Genomic DNA, 17,871 nt, shown 5'->3' on the forward strand with positions numbered 1-17,871 from the left:
CCCAACTCACAGCAGGATCTCAGCACAGTTCTATTTTCAATGCTCTATCTCAGACCCTTTAGCCAGGTCCACACTTAGCTTATAAGTGACCCGTGGGTGGTGGTCTCAACATCCAATGTCTCAACTCAGGATAGAGGGGAGGTGAACGCCCTTACACAGTAGTGGTCCTTACCCAGGGTCCACGGATGTCAGCTTTATCCTTCGGGGTGTTCGTGAACTTCTGAAATTGTATGCAAAGCTCAGGTGTATGTGCATTTTCCCCCCAGGCAGTAGGTCCATAGCTTTCGTAGTGTGTCTGGTAGGTCCATAGCTTTCATAAAACCCTTAGTGTGCCTGGTAGGTCCATAGCTTTCATAAAACCCTAGTGTGTCTAAGAACACAGCAATAAGTTAAGAGACATTTATCTACAGAGTGAAGAGATATATCCCCAGTAACAATAATAATAATGATAATGATAGCAACAAACGGTACAGCTGCCATTGGTAGGACCAACTGCATGGGGAAGCATAGCCCTATATATGTGGTGCATATTTAATTATTGCAGTACCGCATGAGGAAGCTATTATTACCCCAAATTTATTTCATGCTTTAAAAATATTTTTATTTAAAACACAGCCACGGAGAGTTGACTCTCAAATTATCACATTCCTCCTTTTGAAGCATCCCATCACCAGTGCCCTAAGAAGACATTTTCTTTCTCTTTCTTTTCCTACTTTCTTCCCTTTTAAACCCATTTCCACTCCCATCCCCCAAGACACCATTGCTCTAAAGCAGTGTTGTCCAGTAGAACTTTTTGCAATGATGGAAGTGTTCTGTAGCTATGCTTTTTAAGTAGGGGATGCATTATCTTTCTGTTGCTGCCCTAACAAAGTACCACAGACTCAGTGATTTAAACAACAAAAATGTATTTATCTTACAGTTTGGGGTCAGAAGTCTGGCATGGGTCTCACCAGGCTAAAAGCAAGGTGTCTTCAGGATTACATTGTTTTCTGTAGGCTCTGGATAGGGTCCCTTTCCTTTCATTTTCTGACTCCTGGAGGTCGCCCTCATTCTCTGGCTCATGACCTGCTTCCTCCAACTTCAAAGCAAGTGATGGTGGGTGGAGTCCTTTTCGCTGGCTGTTCTGCTTCCTGCTTCCACTTTTAAGACCCTTGTAGGTACCCTGGGCCCACTAGGTAATCCAGCATCATTTCCCTGTTTTAAGGTCAGCTGATTAGCAACGTTAAATCCATCTGTAGCCTTCATTCCCCTTTGTCATATACAGTAACATAGTCACAGGTTCTAGGGATTAGGATATTAACGCTTCTAAGGGGCCCTTACTCTGCCAGCCGTGGGTATCCCTTGAGCCCTTGAAATGTGGATGGTATGACCGTGGAACTGAATCTTTATTTTGATTCAACTGTAATTTAATGCAAACACTGATACTTGATTCAGTGATTTGAATCCATTTAGGTATGTTTTGAGAGTCTTGAATAGTCAACCATCAATCTTTCAAAGCCTAAATACAGCTCAGGCATTTCCAATGAAAAGTTAGTGTCCATATTGAGATGATGAGCTTAAGTACAAATTATACACAAGATTTAGAAGATTGAGTTAAAAAATGTAAAATATCACTTACATTGTTTATGTAATGAAGTAATATTTTTATTCAGGGGGTTAAACAAATATGTTCTTAAAATTAACGTCACGTGTTTCTTTTTACTTTTTTGACAAATGGCTTCTGGAAATTTTTAAATTGCATATGTGGCTCCTGTTTTATTTTGTTGGGCAGGGCTGCCCTAAAGTGCTTGATCACCGTCCTTGAATTAGTGCTGTGTTGTGAGCATATGTGTTTTAATTTTTGTCGCGTAGGGCAGGAAAAATAATTTTACTTTTACCCTTCTAGGTTCTTGGCTGAGACCCCCCTACAATGAAAGATTCACAGGAGAAAAACAAACAGAAGTTTAATAATAATAATGTCATGTACACCTCCTGTGCACATAGGAGAGACCCAGGGAACCTGAGCAACACCCCAAAATGGTCCAAGCCACCACCTTATATAATATCTCCAGCTCAAGGCAAAAGGAGATGTTGGGAATGGGAGCCAGTCTGGGGGGTTATGAGGAAAAACTCAGTAAACGAGGGCGTGGTTGAGATGCAGATTTAAGTTGTCACCTTCCCATTGCTAAGAGTTTCTAGAGATTTAGTTATCCGTCTCTTCCCTGCACCTAGAGGGAGACACCCTTACAAATGGAGAGTTCCTTTATAAATGTAACCGTCTCTTACAAAAAGGGTAACTTCTACTCTGTATTCATAGTTTCTCCTATGCCTGCTGTTTCTCAGAAGCAATCATCCCCCAATAATCCTTGTGCCAAACAGGCATGTTTGGGAGTGGCATCCTCTGCTTCCCTTCATCAGGTATACTTTGGTACAGTTCCTGTTTATTTATCATCGTCTCCCCTCCCGCATACACACACTCCATGCTGTGCTTCCAAATCTCTCCGTTCTCTCTAATTCAAATTTCTGCTGACAACTTTGCCACATTTTACTTATGCATCCTTGTCATGGTCACCTACGTTACCTCCAGTGACCTGGGACTACAGGCAACTCTTTTATCCCTACTTGCAGCCGAGGAAACTGAGCCTCAGAAGAATTTAAGGAGCTGGACTAGTAAATGATGGAACAGAGTTTGAACTCAGAGATATCCAGCTGCAAAAGCCCTTGGCCTGTGATTCTACAACCTGGTCATCCCCAAAATATGGTGCACAGGTGAACTCAGCAGAGCGTATGTGGGCTTAGAGAGAGGAGACGGACCGTGGGGCGGGGCCAGGATCTGAAAGGCGCAGACTTCTGCACAGCCATGCGTATTCTCTTCAGCAGTCATCCCTGGATTGGTCGATATCAAAATCCAATTTCACCAGGATTAGCCTTAGGTTGCTCAGAGCTATTCATTGAATTAGGAAAGATTATAGCAGAGGGAGCCCCATGGTTCTTTATTAAGGTTTTTGCGGAAGCACTAAGTGATCTTCAGGAGATTAAAGTGCTGGTGGTGTTTTCTTAACATTTATAACCTGCGCCAATATCTGGGGAGTTTGTTTATTAGGAAAAATTCTGTGGCACTCATCCTGCCTCCTAACAGGGCCTTTGAACTGGGCCAGAGCAGAAGCTGGCTTTGCTGTTCTAATGAGCTTATTTGGGAACCTCTTGCCAAGAGCTACCTGGACATCCACCTCTTGAGGTTAATGGACATTGCATCCACATAGGGTCCTGCAACCCTTCCTGCGAGACGAGGACTCTGCTACGCAGAGTCGTCGGCAACTGTGGGCCTGAGAAATAAAGAACAAAAGCTGATGGTTATTAATCCTTTTCATAGTAAGGATGGTAATGATCCCCTGTTTATTCATGGGACTTTGAATTCATGACCCCACTCTAAAGGATCCAGGACAGATATACATTTGTTTCTTTATGCACATGCAAACTAAGACCCAGAGACATGAAGTTAGCATTCATGCAGCTCCCTCATGGCAAAACCAGGCCTATTCATTTATGTTACAGATATTTACTGAGAATTTACCACCTGTGCTAGGTCAGCGGTTTCAATTCATGCAGTTTTGCTCCCCCTGGGACATTTGAACCCAGAAGATATTTTCAGCTGTCTCAACTCAAGTGGGTGGAGGCCTGGGATGCTACTGACCCTCTTATGGTGCACGGGGTGATCACCACATCAAAGGATTAAACAGCCCCAAGTGGCAACATTCCTGTTATTGAGAAACTCTGTTCTAGGAGGTTAGGGATAAAAAGTGAATAGAAGTTCTATGGTCTCTACTCTCATGGACTGTGCATTCTGGTGGAGAAGACAGACTATAGAAATTAACAGAAACATATAATATAAAGGTAAGAAGTGAGGTGTGCTGTGAAAAAACAAATCTATAGGCATGAAGGGAGGAGAGGCTGATGCAGCTGTTTTATTTATTTATTTATTTATAAATGTTTTATTGTAGTTGATCCACAATGTTGTGTTAATTTCTGCTATACAGTAAAGTGATTCACTTATACATATATATACATTATTTTTCATATTCTTTTCCATTATGGTTTATCACAGGATATTGAATATAGTTCCCTGTGCTATACAGTGGGACCTTGTTGTTTATCCATTCTATATATAATAGTTTGCACCTGCTAATCCCAAACTCACACTTCATCCCTCCCCCAACCCCCTTCCCCTTGGCAATCACAAGTCTGTTCTCCATGTCCGTGAGTCTGTTTCTGTTTCACAGATAAGTTCCTTTGGGTCATATTTTATATTCCATATATAAGTGATATCATATGGTATTTGTCTTTCTCTTTCTGACTAACTTCACTTAGTATGATAATCTCTGTTTCCATCCATGTTGCTGCAAATAGTATTATTTCATTCTTTTTTATGGCTGAGTAGTATTCCATTGTGTGTGTGTGTGTGTATATATATATATATATATATATATATATATATATATATATATATATATATATATATACCACATCTTCTTTATCTGTTCATCTATTGATGGACATTTAGGTTGTTTCCATGTCTTGGCTATGGTGAATAGTGCTGCTATGAACATAGAAGTGCATGTATCTTTTTGAATTAGAGTTTTGTCTGGGTATATGCCCAGGAGATGATGGGGCCAGGGAAGACTTCTCCGATCAGTGATATCTGGGCAGAGACCTGACTGGCAAGAGGGGGCAAGCTACACAGGCGTCTGGGGAGAGAAATACCCAGGCAAAGGGACTAACAAACAGGTGCAAAGACTAAGGAGGCGTGTGTTGAGTATGTTGAAGGGAGAGCAAAGAGGCCCGTGAACAAGACAGGGGAGCGGTAGGAAGCAAGGGGGTTAGGGCTGTATCTCCTAGACCAGGGTGAGGGTCTGGATGGGAGGGTTCTGAGACGGATGGTGCCCTGGCCATTCTGCTCACGGCTCTCACGTCCTTACTTGTCTCAATTTCCTTCAATCTCTGAGCGAGTGGACCAGTATGAATTTGCTTCGTTTTTATGTTCCACCTTCTGATCTTCCAAATGGGGTTTACGAGGCACATTTCTAATTCAGTTGGTTCCCACTTTAGAGGCAAAATGATTTTCAAAAGAAAAACATCAGACATGGATAAATCAAGAGTTCTTCTTTCAACGATTAATTCCCACTAAGCTTTGACATGCATAAGCCTTGGGGAATGTAACTGCAAACCAGGTAGACACTGCCTTTCAGAAAGACACACTCTAGATGTTTCATTCTTTTAGTAAGTTGTGCAGCTTTTTCACATTATTTTTGTCTTTAGACATTGTGCCCTACGCTTTTGCCATAAGCTTCAGCGGAGTTCTCAGGGATGCTTATCCATCTGTTCAGGGAACCTGCAGGCAGGTCTTCCTCTTGCAAGTGCTGGTGGCCTTTCTGGAGGCTGAAGGAACGCTCCTCAGCCCGGCCGAAGCGTGTCAGTGCATCCAGAAGCAGGTGCAGAAAGGGGGTCTTGGAGCCCCTGCGTTTGAAGGGAAGACTCAAGTCTCTTCTCGTTTTAGGGAACTCATCAGAGTGGCCAGTGTGATGGATGAGAGCCTGGGGGCACCTCTAGTAGGGACATTCTCCCTTCTTCTGAACCTGGGTTGAGGCCACCAACCCTTTTGAGAGCCCCATGCCACCAGAACTGGTAAAAAGTACAACCACACCTTGATAACCCTTGATAACAATTACTCATTCTCCATGCATTTCTGGTATGTTTGCTTAGCAGGGGTCTTGGTGAGTTGAATGATGGCCTTCAAAAAATATGTCTATGTTCTGATCTTCGTAAACCTGGGAATGTGACCTTATTTGGAAAAAAAAGGTCTTTGCAGATGTAATTAAGTTAAGGATTTCAAGACCAGATCATACTCAATTTAGGGTGAGCTCTAAATCCAATGACTAATGTCCTTGTAAGAAGAAAAAGGCAGAGGGAGATGAGTCTCAGACATGCAGAGGGAAGAAGGCCAAACGAAGACGAGAGATTGGAGCAATGCAGCTCCGCTGAGCCAAGAGGCACCAGCAGCTGGAAGAACAAGGAAGGATTTCCCCTGGAAGCCTCCAGCTGGAGCATGGCCCCAATGGCACCTTTATTGTACATTTCTGGCCCTTACAACTGGGAGAGAATCAGTTTCTGTTGCTTTAAGTCACCAGGGTTTTGGTAATTTCTTCGGAAACTAATAGAGGGATATAAAACACTGAATATGTTCTGAATATGTTTTCTCTGAAAGTTCCCAACAAAAAGGAAATCTCACAGCCTGAAATACTCAAGATGTGGGTCAGTAAGGGTCATTCCTGTAGCTCTGACTCCTAGCGTGACTGAGGCTCTGTCGTAGCTTTTTTTGTTCACCTCCTACTACATTTGGTCCTCATCAAAGCCCCATCTTGTGTTACATCACACCACAGAAGCAGGTATGCTCAATCTAAAAGGTTTTTTTTTTCTATTTTTCTTTTTCAACCTCTGGATCCTGACATTCCTCCTCTTCCCTTTCCTTTCCATTCCCCTATGATGTCTGAAGTATTTTTGGTTGAGTTTTTCTTCTTCCATGTTATCTTTGAAATTACTTTTAACACACAGGTATTCCGACACAACCATTTATGAGCATTTGTATATTTGCACACGCTACCCAATGATTAATTGAGCAGTGTATGTTTTTATCAAAGGAAACAATGCAAAGATTTCTCCAAAGTCCTGTTTGACTAAAGATGATTAATTTTCATTTTCACATGAGCAGCATAATGCTATTAATCATTTAATATGTTTAATCATAATCTCTGTAATTCCTAATTAGGTTTATTAAGCTGAAATATCCAGCAGATATACACAAATCCAAATCTAAGTTTCCTTCTTGGGAGGAGAAGGAGCTGGTTTTAATTTGCATTTGAACAGCAACTTCTAACAAGAGGGAAAAAGTGGGCTTGAAAGCATGGGGGCTGAGCTGCTGCTTCTGCAAACTTAGAGAAGTCTTTTGTTGGGGTAGTTAAGACCCCTGACCCCTGTGAAAGTGACAATCTCATGATGCAAAGTCATTTCTATCTATCTCATGGGTATGTCGCCAGACTTCATATTACCAGCAGAGAAAACACAGTCCCTGCTCTGGGTCTCAGTGTTATAATATTGTTCTTCGACTATCACTTGAAGGTGGCAAAGCTGATGGTTCACTCCTTCATTCATTCATTTCTTCATATACTCGTAATGCATTCACCCATTCAGTTGGTGAGTCAGCCAGCCAGGAAAGAGACATTTATCATTCATCTCCCATGGCTCAGCTTGTGTCTCGCGCTGCCCATGTCACACCCCTGCTATGATCCTTAAGTGTCTCCCCCTAGTTTTTAGGATGAAATGTATCCTCTTGGGCTGCACCCAGGTTCTTCATGGTCCAACCCCTGCCTCCCTCTACAGTGTATTCTCCCGCCCTTCCTTCATACACACGCCCACCAACTAGTGACACAAAGGTCCACGTGTATTCCCCCGAATCCAGAACACGATTCACCTCTCTGCATCCTGCCACATGCTTTGTCCTCTGCTGGTACAGTATTGGCCCCCTTTACCCTTTCTCTTAAACATCTCGCAGTGAAAATGTAACCTTCAGAATCGGCACGCCTGTGGTGTGTCCCTGATTTAAGTTTACTCAGCCCCCTGTGATTCATTTTGACCCCTGCTCTCAATAGTCTGTATTACAATTGTCGTCTTCTACCTCTTTCTCTTCCACTAAACTGGGGACTGCATATGCTTTGGAGGACGAACTTAAGTGTCCAGGGGATAGTAGTTGCTCAGGAAAGATGTGTTTAATAAGCGTATGAGAACCTTTCCTTCATGTTTCCTGAGAGGCTTTTTGCACGTGTCCTTTGACATTTTTGTAAAAATCACCGCCAGTCTAAAAATTGCCTCACCTCCCATTTATTGACTGTATTGTGTGCCGAGAACTCTGCCAAGTCAGCATCATGTGTTACCGTGTTCAGTCGTCACAGAACCTTATAGGTGTGCACCATTGTTATTGCTCATTTTCCATATTAGAAAACGATCACCATCCTCTTTATTCAATCCAACAGCGTTGGCAAAATGACCAGGTACATTATCTTCATGACGGGGCCCTTGAAAGTTGAAGAAAGTTAGCTGGTAGGTTTTGAATACCAAAGGAGCTTGGAAGAGTAGTACGGCAACCACCGGAACGTCTTGACTTCCAGATACAATTTAGGGTGTGTTAGGAAGGAGTTGCCAGTGAAATCTGTCAGTAAATACAAGGGTTGACGAGAAAGTCACTAATTATGCCCATGTTATTTTGGCTTTATATATACATATGTCAGTTGGTAAGATTGTCTTTATTATTTTACACCTAGCTGCCTGCATTGATAGTTTTGTCCCAGGTAAATGCTTCTAAATTGCTTATAAGTAGGTGGGGACAGTCCCTTGCTGGTAAATTTGATGGGCTTCTTGCATGGGTTTTCCATCATTGTTTTACGAAGCCGGTTATCTGATGTAGGTGGCATCTACTGCCACCTAGAGGCAGTACATGCTAATTGCAGAGAAAGTATCTAGAAATGAAGCATCTCTGAAATGTTAAAACTCTAGAACTGAGAGTATGGGAATGGCCTATATGATTAACTCAAATGTTAAAGTGGCTTTTCTCCTGGTTCCTGCCTGTATAGGGGTGTCAATGTAATATCATACTATCCAGGCTTTTACTTGGGGGATGGGGTAGAGTGGGAGGCAGAGTAATGAGTTACGCTAACAAAGTAACATTGTCTACACCAACTTAGGCCAACAGAACTTGCTAGATATAGATGTTCTATATCTGCATTGTCTGACATGGAAGCCACCAGCCACGTGTGGCTACTGAGCACGCTAAATGTGGCTAGTGCAATGAAGGCACTGGATTTCCCATTTTACTTAATCTTAGTTCATTTCACTTTAAAGAGCCACATGGGGTCAACCATAATGAACAGCATAGGCCTGCACAATCAAGAAATGAAAAATGAAAACCGTAAAAAATAAAATTTAAGTCTGGCAGATGGTTACTTGGACTTCAGAACACCAAACAGCCTCTTCAAATTTTTTAGGAGATTTACTAATATTTTTATCTGTATGGCCTCAAAAATTATGCAGGCGTATTTTCAGATTTTTGAACAGCCTCGATGAAGGGATACCTTTAATGAGTATTCTCCTTTTCTAGATGAGGTTTTCTCTAATTATCTATTAGAACTCGCTGCACGCCGGTACCAGCGAGCCCCTCCCCTTGCTTTATCCCCATAGTGCTTATCTCCTTCTGCCAGCTCTGTATTTCCTTAATGAGTTTATTGTCTGTCTTCCCCTGTGTGAATTAGGATCCATGACAGTAACGATCTTTGTTGTTTTGCTTGCTGCTGAATGCTGGGTCCGCGATGGGCGCTCAGTGGATGTTCAATAAATATTTGTTGGGTGAATGAATGAATGACTCAGCAGTTTCTTCCTGTCCTTATTCCTTTGTTCTGGCATTTTCCTACCATTTAGGGGAAGCAAAAGCACACTGGAAAGAACATTCGGGTCCACTCAGAGCCTCTTTGCTTTTTCCTCTTGTTCTTTTAGCAGACAGATGATGCGGCGCCCACGGATGGCCAGCCCCAGACACAGCCTTCCGAAAATACGGAAAATAAGTCCCAGCCCAAGAGGCTGCACGTCTCCAACATCCCCTTCAGGTTCCGGGATCCCGACCTCCGACAAATGTTTGGCGTAAGTACTGCCTTTCTCCTCTGCAGTGCCCGCTCCGGGATCCCCAGAGCCCTTCCCTCCTCATGTAAGTTCTTGGTGTTCATAATACGAAGGTGAGGTGTTTACATGGCTGGGGAAGAAAAGGCATTTTAGATCCTAGTCTGTGGGTGTCTTGGGGCCAGGATCTCTATGATTTTAGTATGAATTTCTTTGCATATGTTCACCAGGTTTCCACTTGGACCAATGGTACTTCTTCTAATTGGCAATTTGAAGGTCAAATGGAAAATGGGCTCCCAGATAGCACATGGTTGCAACAAGCCCATTGATGATCCCCCATCGAGTGGCCCGGGACCCCATGTCATGACTAAAATAACCATGATGATCCACCTTGGTTTTTCTTGCTATTGCAATTGCCAAATTATTAGGAACAGTGACTCATGACATATTTCTGCAGACCGTACTCTCTCCCAGGCACTGAGCATCTAGACTTCAGAGGAAGTTGAGAATAATTAGTTCTGCATAAAGCTTCACTAAAACGAAACAAAACAAAACAAATCCACTACAGATTTCTGAGTCTGACATGCATCCTGCAATGTACGTTCTCCCAGCATCCGTGGTGAGGATTCAGAGATTTTGATTGTGATGTCATATGCCACAAATGACAGCCTTGCCCAGGCACCACGGTGGAACACAGAGCAGGGCAGAAGCTACCACCAACCCAGAGAAAAGAAATGATAGGGTTGCTTGCTCATGGGACATTGTGACCCTGACTCTTTTTCTGGACGATATTTGCACCATCCTCCTTGGGAAGGGATGAGTTTGCCATTTCTTTGGACTCAGTGTTCCATCAAAGGACAAAGCTACGACAGGACTTGGATAGTATTCATTTTTGCAAATGCAGTCAGTCTATTTGTCTATGACAGCCCAGCATTGGTGGGAAATGTCTGTGGATTCAATGAACAAAACTATGTCCTTAACATATGACTTAGAGTAGAGGTTGGCGGCCTAGAGATTCCCCTTCTAAAAGCTTTTGGGATGGATGCAGATATTACAAAAGGAATAAGAAGAGGCTCAACTTTAATGCCTAGCTCTGAGCCAACTAGATCTCCTTCCCCATGTGAAAAGGCGAGCTCTGTGTCATCACTCCACAATGGTGGGGTTAGCATGAACATTTTCTTTAACATGCATGATGTTTATCAAGTATGCATCTGACACAAAAGCAAAAGAAGCGTCCTCATATTTAAGATACCCAGGCTTGAATCCTGACATTTCAGTGGAAAAGGTCAACTTCTGCTCTTTTATCTCTCTCATTTGGTAATAACCTTGAGTTGAGCCCTCTAACTCTTGCAGAGCAGAGATACCCTCGGGCACTTTCAGGTCAAAGATGACTTTGAAAAGTGCAGAACATTCAAAGTTAAAGCCAAGGTTAAGTGTGTGTAAAGCAGTGAAACCAGGTTTGAATGATCAACAGCCAGAAGAATTAGATCCCTTTTGCCACGTCAGGTTCAGAAGTTGTCTTGCTCTTCAATGTGTCTTAATTCATCAAGTGTCACTGGGATGCTGGCTTTGAATTTGGTCCTCTTAATGACCATCCTGTGCTCTTTTCTGGTGTCACTCATTGCAACACACCCTAACTCCCACCCCTGAGGATGCTCTGTCCTCGCTTGTCTTCTTTGTTATCTTGAAAGTTACCAGAGGGCTACACTGCTAAGGTATTCAAAATATTCACAGCTAGACTCCGAAGAAGAGATCCTGCTTGTGTGAATATCTGAGCCTCTCTATTCTTATCGGGGTAGAACAGGTGGCATAGAGCAAAGTCTTGCCAAAAGATGGATCGTGCTACCGGTTGTCAAACCTTGATCAAAATCTACTAGTTTCAGAGCTACTTTTTGTAAGTCAAAATTTTCAAGCAACTGACAAGATGTGGATTTGACAAGATGATAGCTACACTTAGAATCTATCTATCTATTCAGAAAATGCAGCATTCGGTAATTCTGAAATTAATTCAGTTCATCACAAACTGCCTCTCTGTCCAATTTTTAAAGTATGCAAGATTTTTTCATGGGTTTTGTCCATAAAAATCATCGGGGACCTACGGATTCCTGGACTCTGCAATAACTCTGAGACCTCCTTGGTTTACAACCACCATTCTGAAGCCATGGAATTTTAATACTGCAAAAAATCTATCCTTCCTGGCCAAACCTGGGTGGCGGCAAACCCGTGTGGTTATGTGATACATTTAGTGGCATGAATCACATGAAAAGGCATCTGTAAACATTCTGATTGGTTCCTCCACTCCAGTTGAGAGAATTAAACGTGGTTTCCTCTTTTGGTTCATAGTGACTCTAAGAAATCACATTTTAATCCCAATCAGGTGTTTTCCGAGTCATTGAGACATGAGATGTCATCTCTCCTTTTGTTGCTATGTTTTGCCCTGGTCCCTTCACTCTGGCAGGGGCTACAAGGAGTGAGATGGCAGAGAAAAACCCTCACAAAGATTTTTGCATTTTTCTTCTTGGTCTCTTTTGTTCAATATGGCCATGGGGATTTCAAACCAAAACAAAACCCAATGGAAAAACAGCCTCCTTTTTCATTGGCAGTGTTTAGAACAACTTCTGTAACCATGAGTAATTCAGCCGTGAAGCTCGCAACCCCTGCAGGCCTAATGGTTACCGCAGGTGCCTCAACATTTTATTTTTAACGTGTGGCTTTAGCGTCTCTTTGTCAGAATCCTGGTTTCCCTTCTTTCACAATTCACTTTATATTCTTTTTTTTTTGCGGTACGCGGGCCTCTCACTGTTGTGGCCTCTCCTGTTGCGGAGCACAGGCTCCAGACGCGCAGGCTCAGCGGCCATGGCTCACGGGCCCAGCTGCTCTGTGGCACGTGGGATCTTCCCGGACCGGGGCGCGAACCCGTGTCCCCTGCATCGGCAGGCGGACTCTCCACCACTGCGCCACCAGGGAAGCCCCTTGCTTTATATTCTTTACTTCCTTCTCTTTTGGATAAATTTGTTCCAGTGTTTGGCATTAAATCATCCAGGTCATCTTAGATTTCCTGGGTTTTTTTTCTGTTTTAGATGGAACTTTCCTTGGTCAAAACATGATGTGGCCACAACATCCAAAGCAGAAGCCCGAGTCTTTTTAAAACACCAGTTGGCATGTGAGTGAATGGGATCTTATATTATCAGGGGCCTTGGTTCTGGCCCCAGCTACCTACTTCCTGATCATGTCAGAGCATGCGTTTCCTTTCCGTTTGAATTTTCAATGAACCCATGAAAGCAATGTATGGATTTCCACCAAGTTAATCACAATGTCTTGCTCTTGAATAAAAAGCTCAATTTAACTTAATATTTAATAGTAAGCATTTGCGGTGTGAGAGAGGTGGTGATTATAGATCCAGACCTCTGATACAAGGCATTTCATTCTAGAATTGTCTTCAGAAACAGCTATTCAGTGAGTACTGGCTTCAGATTTTACCCACTCCCTTGTCAAGGGCACAGCCTTGCTTTCGTTATCAAAATACAGGCCTTTGGGGCATGAATATGATCCACTGAATTCTCTATTGTCACCAGACACAGATTACATGACTTTCAGAACATGCAAAAGAAGTTTTCATTGGAGAAGAAAAGAAGCTTTCACGATCACCTTTGATGTATAACAAAATAGAGATGTTTTCGGACATGGCATGTTGCCTTCTATTCTGCATCCAAAACATGAAGCCGACCCTAAGAAAACTGGGATGATGCCTTTTCTTAGCCTCCATGCACACTCTTTGAACTAAGCTTTACTTTCATGTTTTACACTGTATCCATTGAACACTTTTCAGAGGTTTTCAAAGAAATATTATTTGATCTGAGAATATCTAAAAATGGGTGGTACCTATTTGCCCAAGTGTGTGCCTGTAAGCTCCTGGATTTTATCCTTGACACAGCTATTGAAACACGTCGCCTGGATTCTGAGATGTTGTTGAACACGGCTGAATGTCGGTGTTGAGCAAACAAATCCTAGTTATGTCTGCGAATGAGTTGTGTCTATTTAAATTGAAAATGTGCCAGCTGTGTTTACATCATTAGTACCAAACTTCCCAATTAAACTGTTGATACTATAAATATAGCACACAACTGCCTTAGGAGGGGGGCTTACATCAGCCTTCTTCTTATGGCTTGTTTCACTGGCTTTGAGGATCTTCCACCCAGTGGCAACTGCCAAAGAGGCAAACATTGGGGACCATTTCAGGGCATATGGTGCCATTGTTCCATTTAGGGAATGACACATGTGAAGATTACCTTTTCATTGGTTCTGTCTCAATCAGATCTTACTTTAAAGGAAGTGTTTTTGTGTTGACTGCTTAGAGAATGTTCCATGGATGACATTTGCTTCGTGGTTTTAGAGGAAGTCCTTTTCAAGCTTCTCTATGCATAAATATGTGTGCTTCCAGCCTCTTAGGCCTGAAATAAATATGATAGCATCTGTCTGGACTGAATATTCTAAGGAGGTTATATCCGAATTATGGCTTCTGAGGAGTTCACAAAGCTGGAGGACTTTTTAACTATGAAATTCACTTCACCTTTCAATGGCAAATCCTGCATTTCCCAAATCTGAAAATTATCTTCTATTTTTAACAATTTTCTCTGCCCAAATCAAGGGCACGGAAAATGCAGTAGAAGAATCTTCTCTTGACCAAAAGAATAGTTTAGTATCCACAAATTACAGGGTGAGTTAGCTGCGTGTTTCTTGGTATTTCCATACGGCATGCTAGAGATGTAGACCTTCCATCTTCTCTCCTGGTTGAGCCTTCTCTTCTTGATTGCTTCCTATCCTTCTACTTCTCTCTGAAGTAGAGAAGCACTTCTGCTCCACAAGAAGAATTCAAGTCTGTAATCCCCTGGATGGGTACGTATCCTGAGGGATGGGCACATTTCTGTGGCCCAAGATGACATAGCTTTGGGTTTCTTTTTCTCATAGTCAAAACTACTCTCATTTCAAGATTTTGAGCTATTTATATTCGACTGGAGCATACATATGTTTTTCTGTCTTTCTGCGTAATGTAGATTTATTTGTACATTCCAGAGGATAGCCTCTGTATATTCCAAATTTTTTTGTTTCTTTTTTTTGAATCTCAGTAAGACCTTCTTGACACTTACTCTCCGGGCCTCCCAGTATTCTGTGAGTGGTGCACATGGGTCAGTCAAGCTGCCCCTAATTCTCTGTATCTAATTGTTCCCTTTCTCTCCTGCCCCTCCCTCCCCATGGCTCCATCCTCTGCTACACAGAGGCTGCTTAAGGCTTTCCACCCAGTGGAGAGAGACAGAATACAGAATCTCCTAGGGTTATAAAAGATGTAATAAAAATTCAGGCTGCAAAAGCAAATGGAACAATAGGAAGGCTCAAAATCAGGGAAAAAGAGGATGGAAATTTTACTTTATGTTGTTCTGTTTGTTTTTTAATCACTGAAACAGGCATTTGCTCTCATTCTGCGTCAGGGTAAAATTTCCATCTGATTTTCCCCCAGGCCTTGTCACACACTTTTGCGCTACTGTATCCCACCTGTACTCATGTAGAACAGACCACACTCAAAAAATGCCCATTCGACTTCCTGCGATCTAAGAAAACAGAAAGGATTCCAGCATCAGGGAAAAGGATTTTGAATTATCAAATGCTTTTGGAGCGGGGTCCATGTTCCCATTTTTTAAGTGTGAATTACAGACTGATGTGCTTGTGTCACTAGGACTACTAGGGTAGTCTGTTACTAGTCATAGTAAGTTACAAAATACAAGACACAATATCAGAAATTTTAATTTCAGATAACAAATATTTTATTAAGTATAAGTATGTCCCAAATATTGTGTGGGGTACACTTATCCTGAAAAATCTGACATTTAAATTTAACCAAGCATCTGTATTTTATCAGGCTACCTAATGTATTTGTCATCTGAAACTTTGTTTCTAGATTTGAATATGTTGAGTTTCTTCCACTTTTTATAAAGCCTATTCACGCTATTTGTTTAACAACATGGAGAATCATCTTGAAAGAAGTACATTTCAGCCTGAGGATAGACCACAACTGTGCTGGTTTCTTGCTTGTGATGGGTGTCTGTGTAGTGGATCTTCCTTTTATCTTTACTTCTCTTTTATGGCCTGGCTGCTCCTGGCTTTTGCAGAGCCAAGGTCCAAAATCCTCAACATCCCATTCTAGTCGGATATTTTACTATCAAAATCCCACTTCACCAAGCGGGCTTTGCCCAGTGGTTAGTGACGTAGCCTAGAAGAGCCCTTGTATATACTAGCTGTTTTTAATCTTTGCTGCTCAGTGCCTGGGAAGGCAATCACTCACATATCAAGAAAGAAAAGTAGAATTAACCTCTCGGTTACATACTTGGTACTGGGCCCCTATTCTGATAGCTTATATGGTGGGATATGCCATAATTTGGAAATAATACATGCGGTTGTATTTTCTCTTGGTTCAAGTGCATCGTTTAATGAAAGAACAACATAAAATGTATATCCTTGACATTAAAAGAGAAAACAAATTCTGACTTGGGGCACAATTACCCATGCGCATAATATGATTCAGTGTGTTTCTCTTCTTGCTTATAAAATATTTCTATTTCTTTGCAGCAATTTGGTAAAATCTTAGATGTTGAAATTATTTTTAATGAGCGAGGCTCAAAGGTAAGCAACTTCATTCACTTTAGAATTGTTTAGCTTATGTTGAAATGCTTGTTATAAATACAGGGAAACAACTGCACTGTTTTTAATCAGTACGTTGTGAAAATACACTTCCGTGGGAATTCCTGTAGGGACCACCTCCCGTTTCCAAAATGGTGGGGACTACATTGGATTCAGTTGAAAATGTATGAGGGGGTAATTTTAAATCGCTGTTTTATATATATCTGTAGATGTCTATATATCAATTTTCCAGAGGAAAACTACCCATGCTTAAAAAAATAATGTTGTTGCTACATTTTTGTTTTTCAGTGATAATTATGTTCTTTATATTAAAAAGTGAGTTGATAGTCTCATGAGCAGGTAAATATGTGATTATTCTGTATTAATAAAGTGCAGTTCTTTTCCTGGGTTGTAGGGGAGAAAATCTCATATACACCAACCTTTTGAATAAAACTTGATCCATTAGTCTGTGTACCCACCCACATTTTGCAATTTGCCATTGCTTTTAGTTAGCTTTTTTTTTTTTTTTCTGGGAAACCAATTTTTAAGTAGATTTTCTTAGAGCTAACAGTGTTAGTAAAAATCAGAGGTTATGTGGTCAAACTCCAGCAACTTCAAAATGGAAATAGGTTGGTAGGAAAAAAAAAGCCCAACTCTTCCAGAACATCTTCTGTATCAGTGGTCATCTAAGAGCAGTATCCAGATGGGCAGCATCAGCACGACCTGGGAATTTAGAAATGCAGATTCGCAGGGTCCAACCCAGACCTTATTGAATCAGATCCTCAGAAATTGGAGCCCGGCAATCTGTGTTTTAACAAACCTACCAGGGCTGTGGTTAAACTGATAAACCCTGTGTCTTCCTGTTTTTGACACACGCCCTCGCTTCCTTTGAATGCAAACTAGCCCTTCGCCCCCTGGGGCTTCGAGGTTGCTAAAGCATCCTCCTTCTACCTGCATTGACGGAAAATGCAAGAGAGCCATCAGAATCTCCCTGGAGGAAAGCAGTGCATTTGGCAGAGCAGCAGCAGATACTGTGGTAACAGGGAAGGATGCTGCAAAAGACTTGGATATTGACATCAGGAACTAGAAAGTGAACACGTTCAATAACTCTGCCTGGTTTCCGGTCTGCCAGGAATGTTCAGCTGCCTTCACATCCCCAGACTGTGAAAGTGGGGATGGAGAGAAGTTGATTACCAAGCACAGAGAGATCCCGGGTTCAGCCCCAGAGCTTTTCGTACACAGGCAATTTGGGACAAGCCAGCATCCAGGAGGGTTACTAAAAAGAACAGGTTTTACCTAAGGGGGCAAGAGCCAGTCTCCTGGGTATAGTAACCATTTCCTCCTCCCCACAAAGCAATCCTTTATTATTCCTTGGACAGTCTGTACCCTCTTCGTCCTAAATAGGTTTAGTATTAACCTAATAGGATAATGCTGATTGAATTGAAGAAAGAAAATGCCAGTATTCTCTTTTCCACAGTCAAAATGGTGGTGTGATATTCCAGA

General features: G+C 42.0%; 1 protein-coding gene across 10 annotated transcripts in view; it reads left to right on the plus strand.

The window, feature by feature from the left end:
- The window catches only part of RBFOX1 (RNA binding fox-1 homolog 1), a 1,498,136-nt gene that overhangs the window by 1,357,486 nt on the left and 122,779 nt on the right, over positions 1–17,871 (plus strand). For 8 of the 10 annotated variants that reach the window (XM_029222049.1, XM_029222042.1, XM_029222050.1 and 5 more), the window contains 2 exons: positions 9,577–9,720; positions 16,318–16,371. In XM_029222049.1, the coding sequence (XP_029077882.1) occupies positions 9,577–9,720; positions 16,318–16,371 (198 nt within the window). The remainder of the gene's footprint in view (positions 1–9,576; positions 9,721–16,317; positions 16,372–17,871) is intronic. The other 2 variants (XM_029222046.1, XM_029222048.1) reach the window with 2 other exon arrangements.

This window comes from Monodon monoceros, unplaced genomic scaffold (genome assembly GCF_005190385.1).
Source record: "Monodon monoceros isolate NGI ecotype Baffin Bay Population unplaced genomic scaffold, NGI_Narwhal_1 Super_Scaffold_13, whole genome shotgun sequence".
In the NCBI taxonomy this organism is placed as follows: domain Eukaryota; kingdom Metazoa; phylum Chordata; class Mammalia; order Artiodactyla; family Monodontidae; genus Monodon; species Monodon monoceros.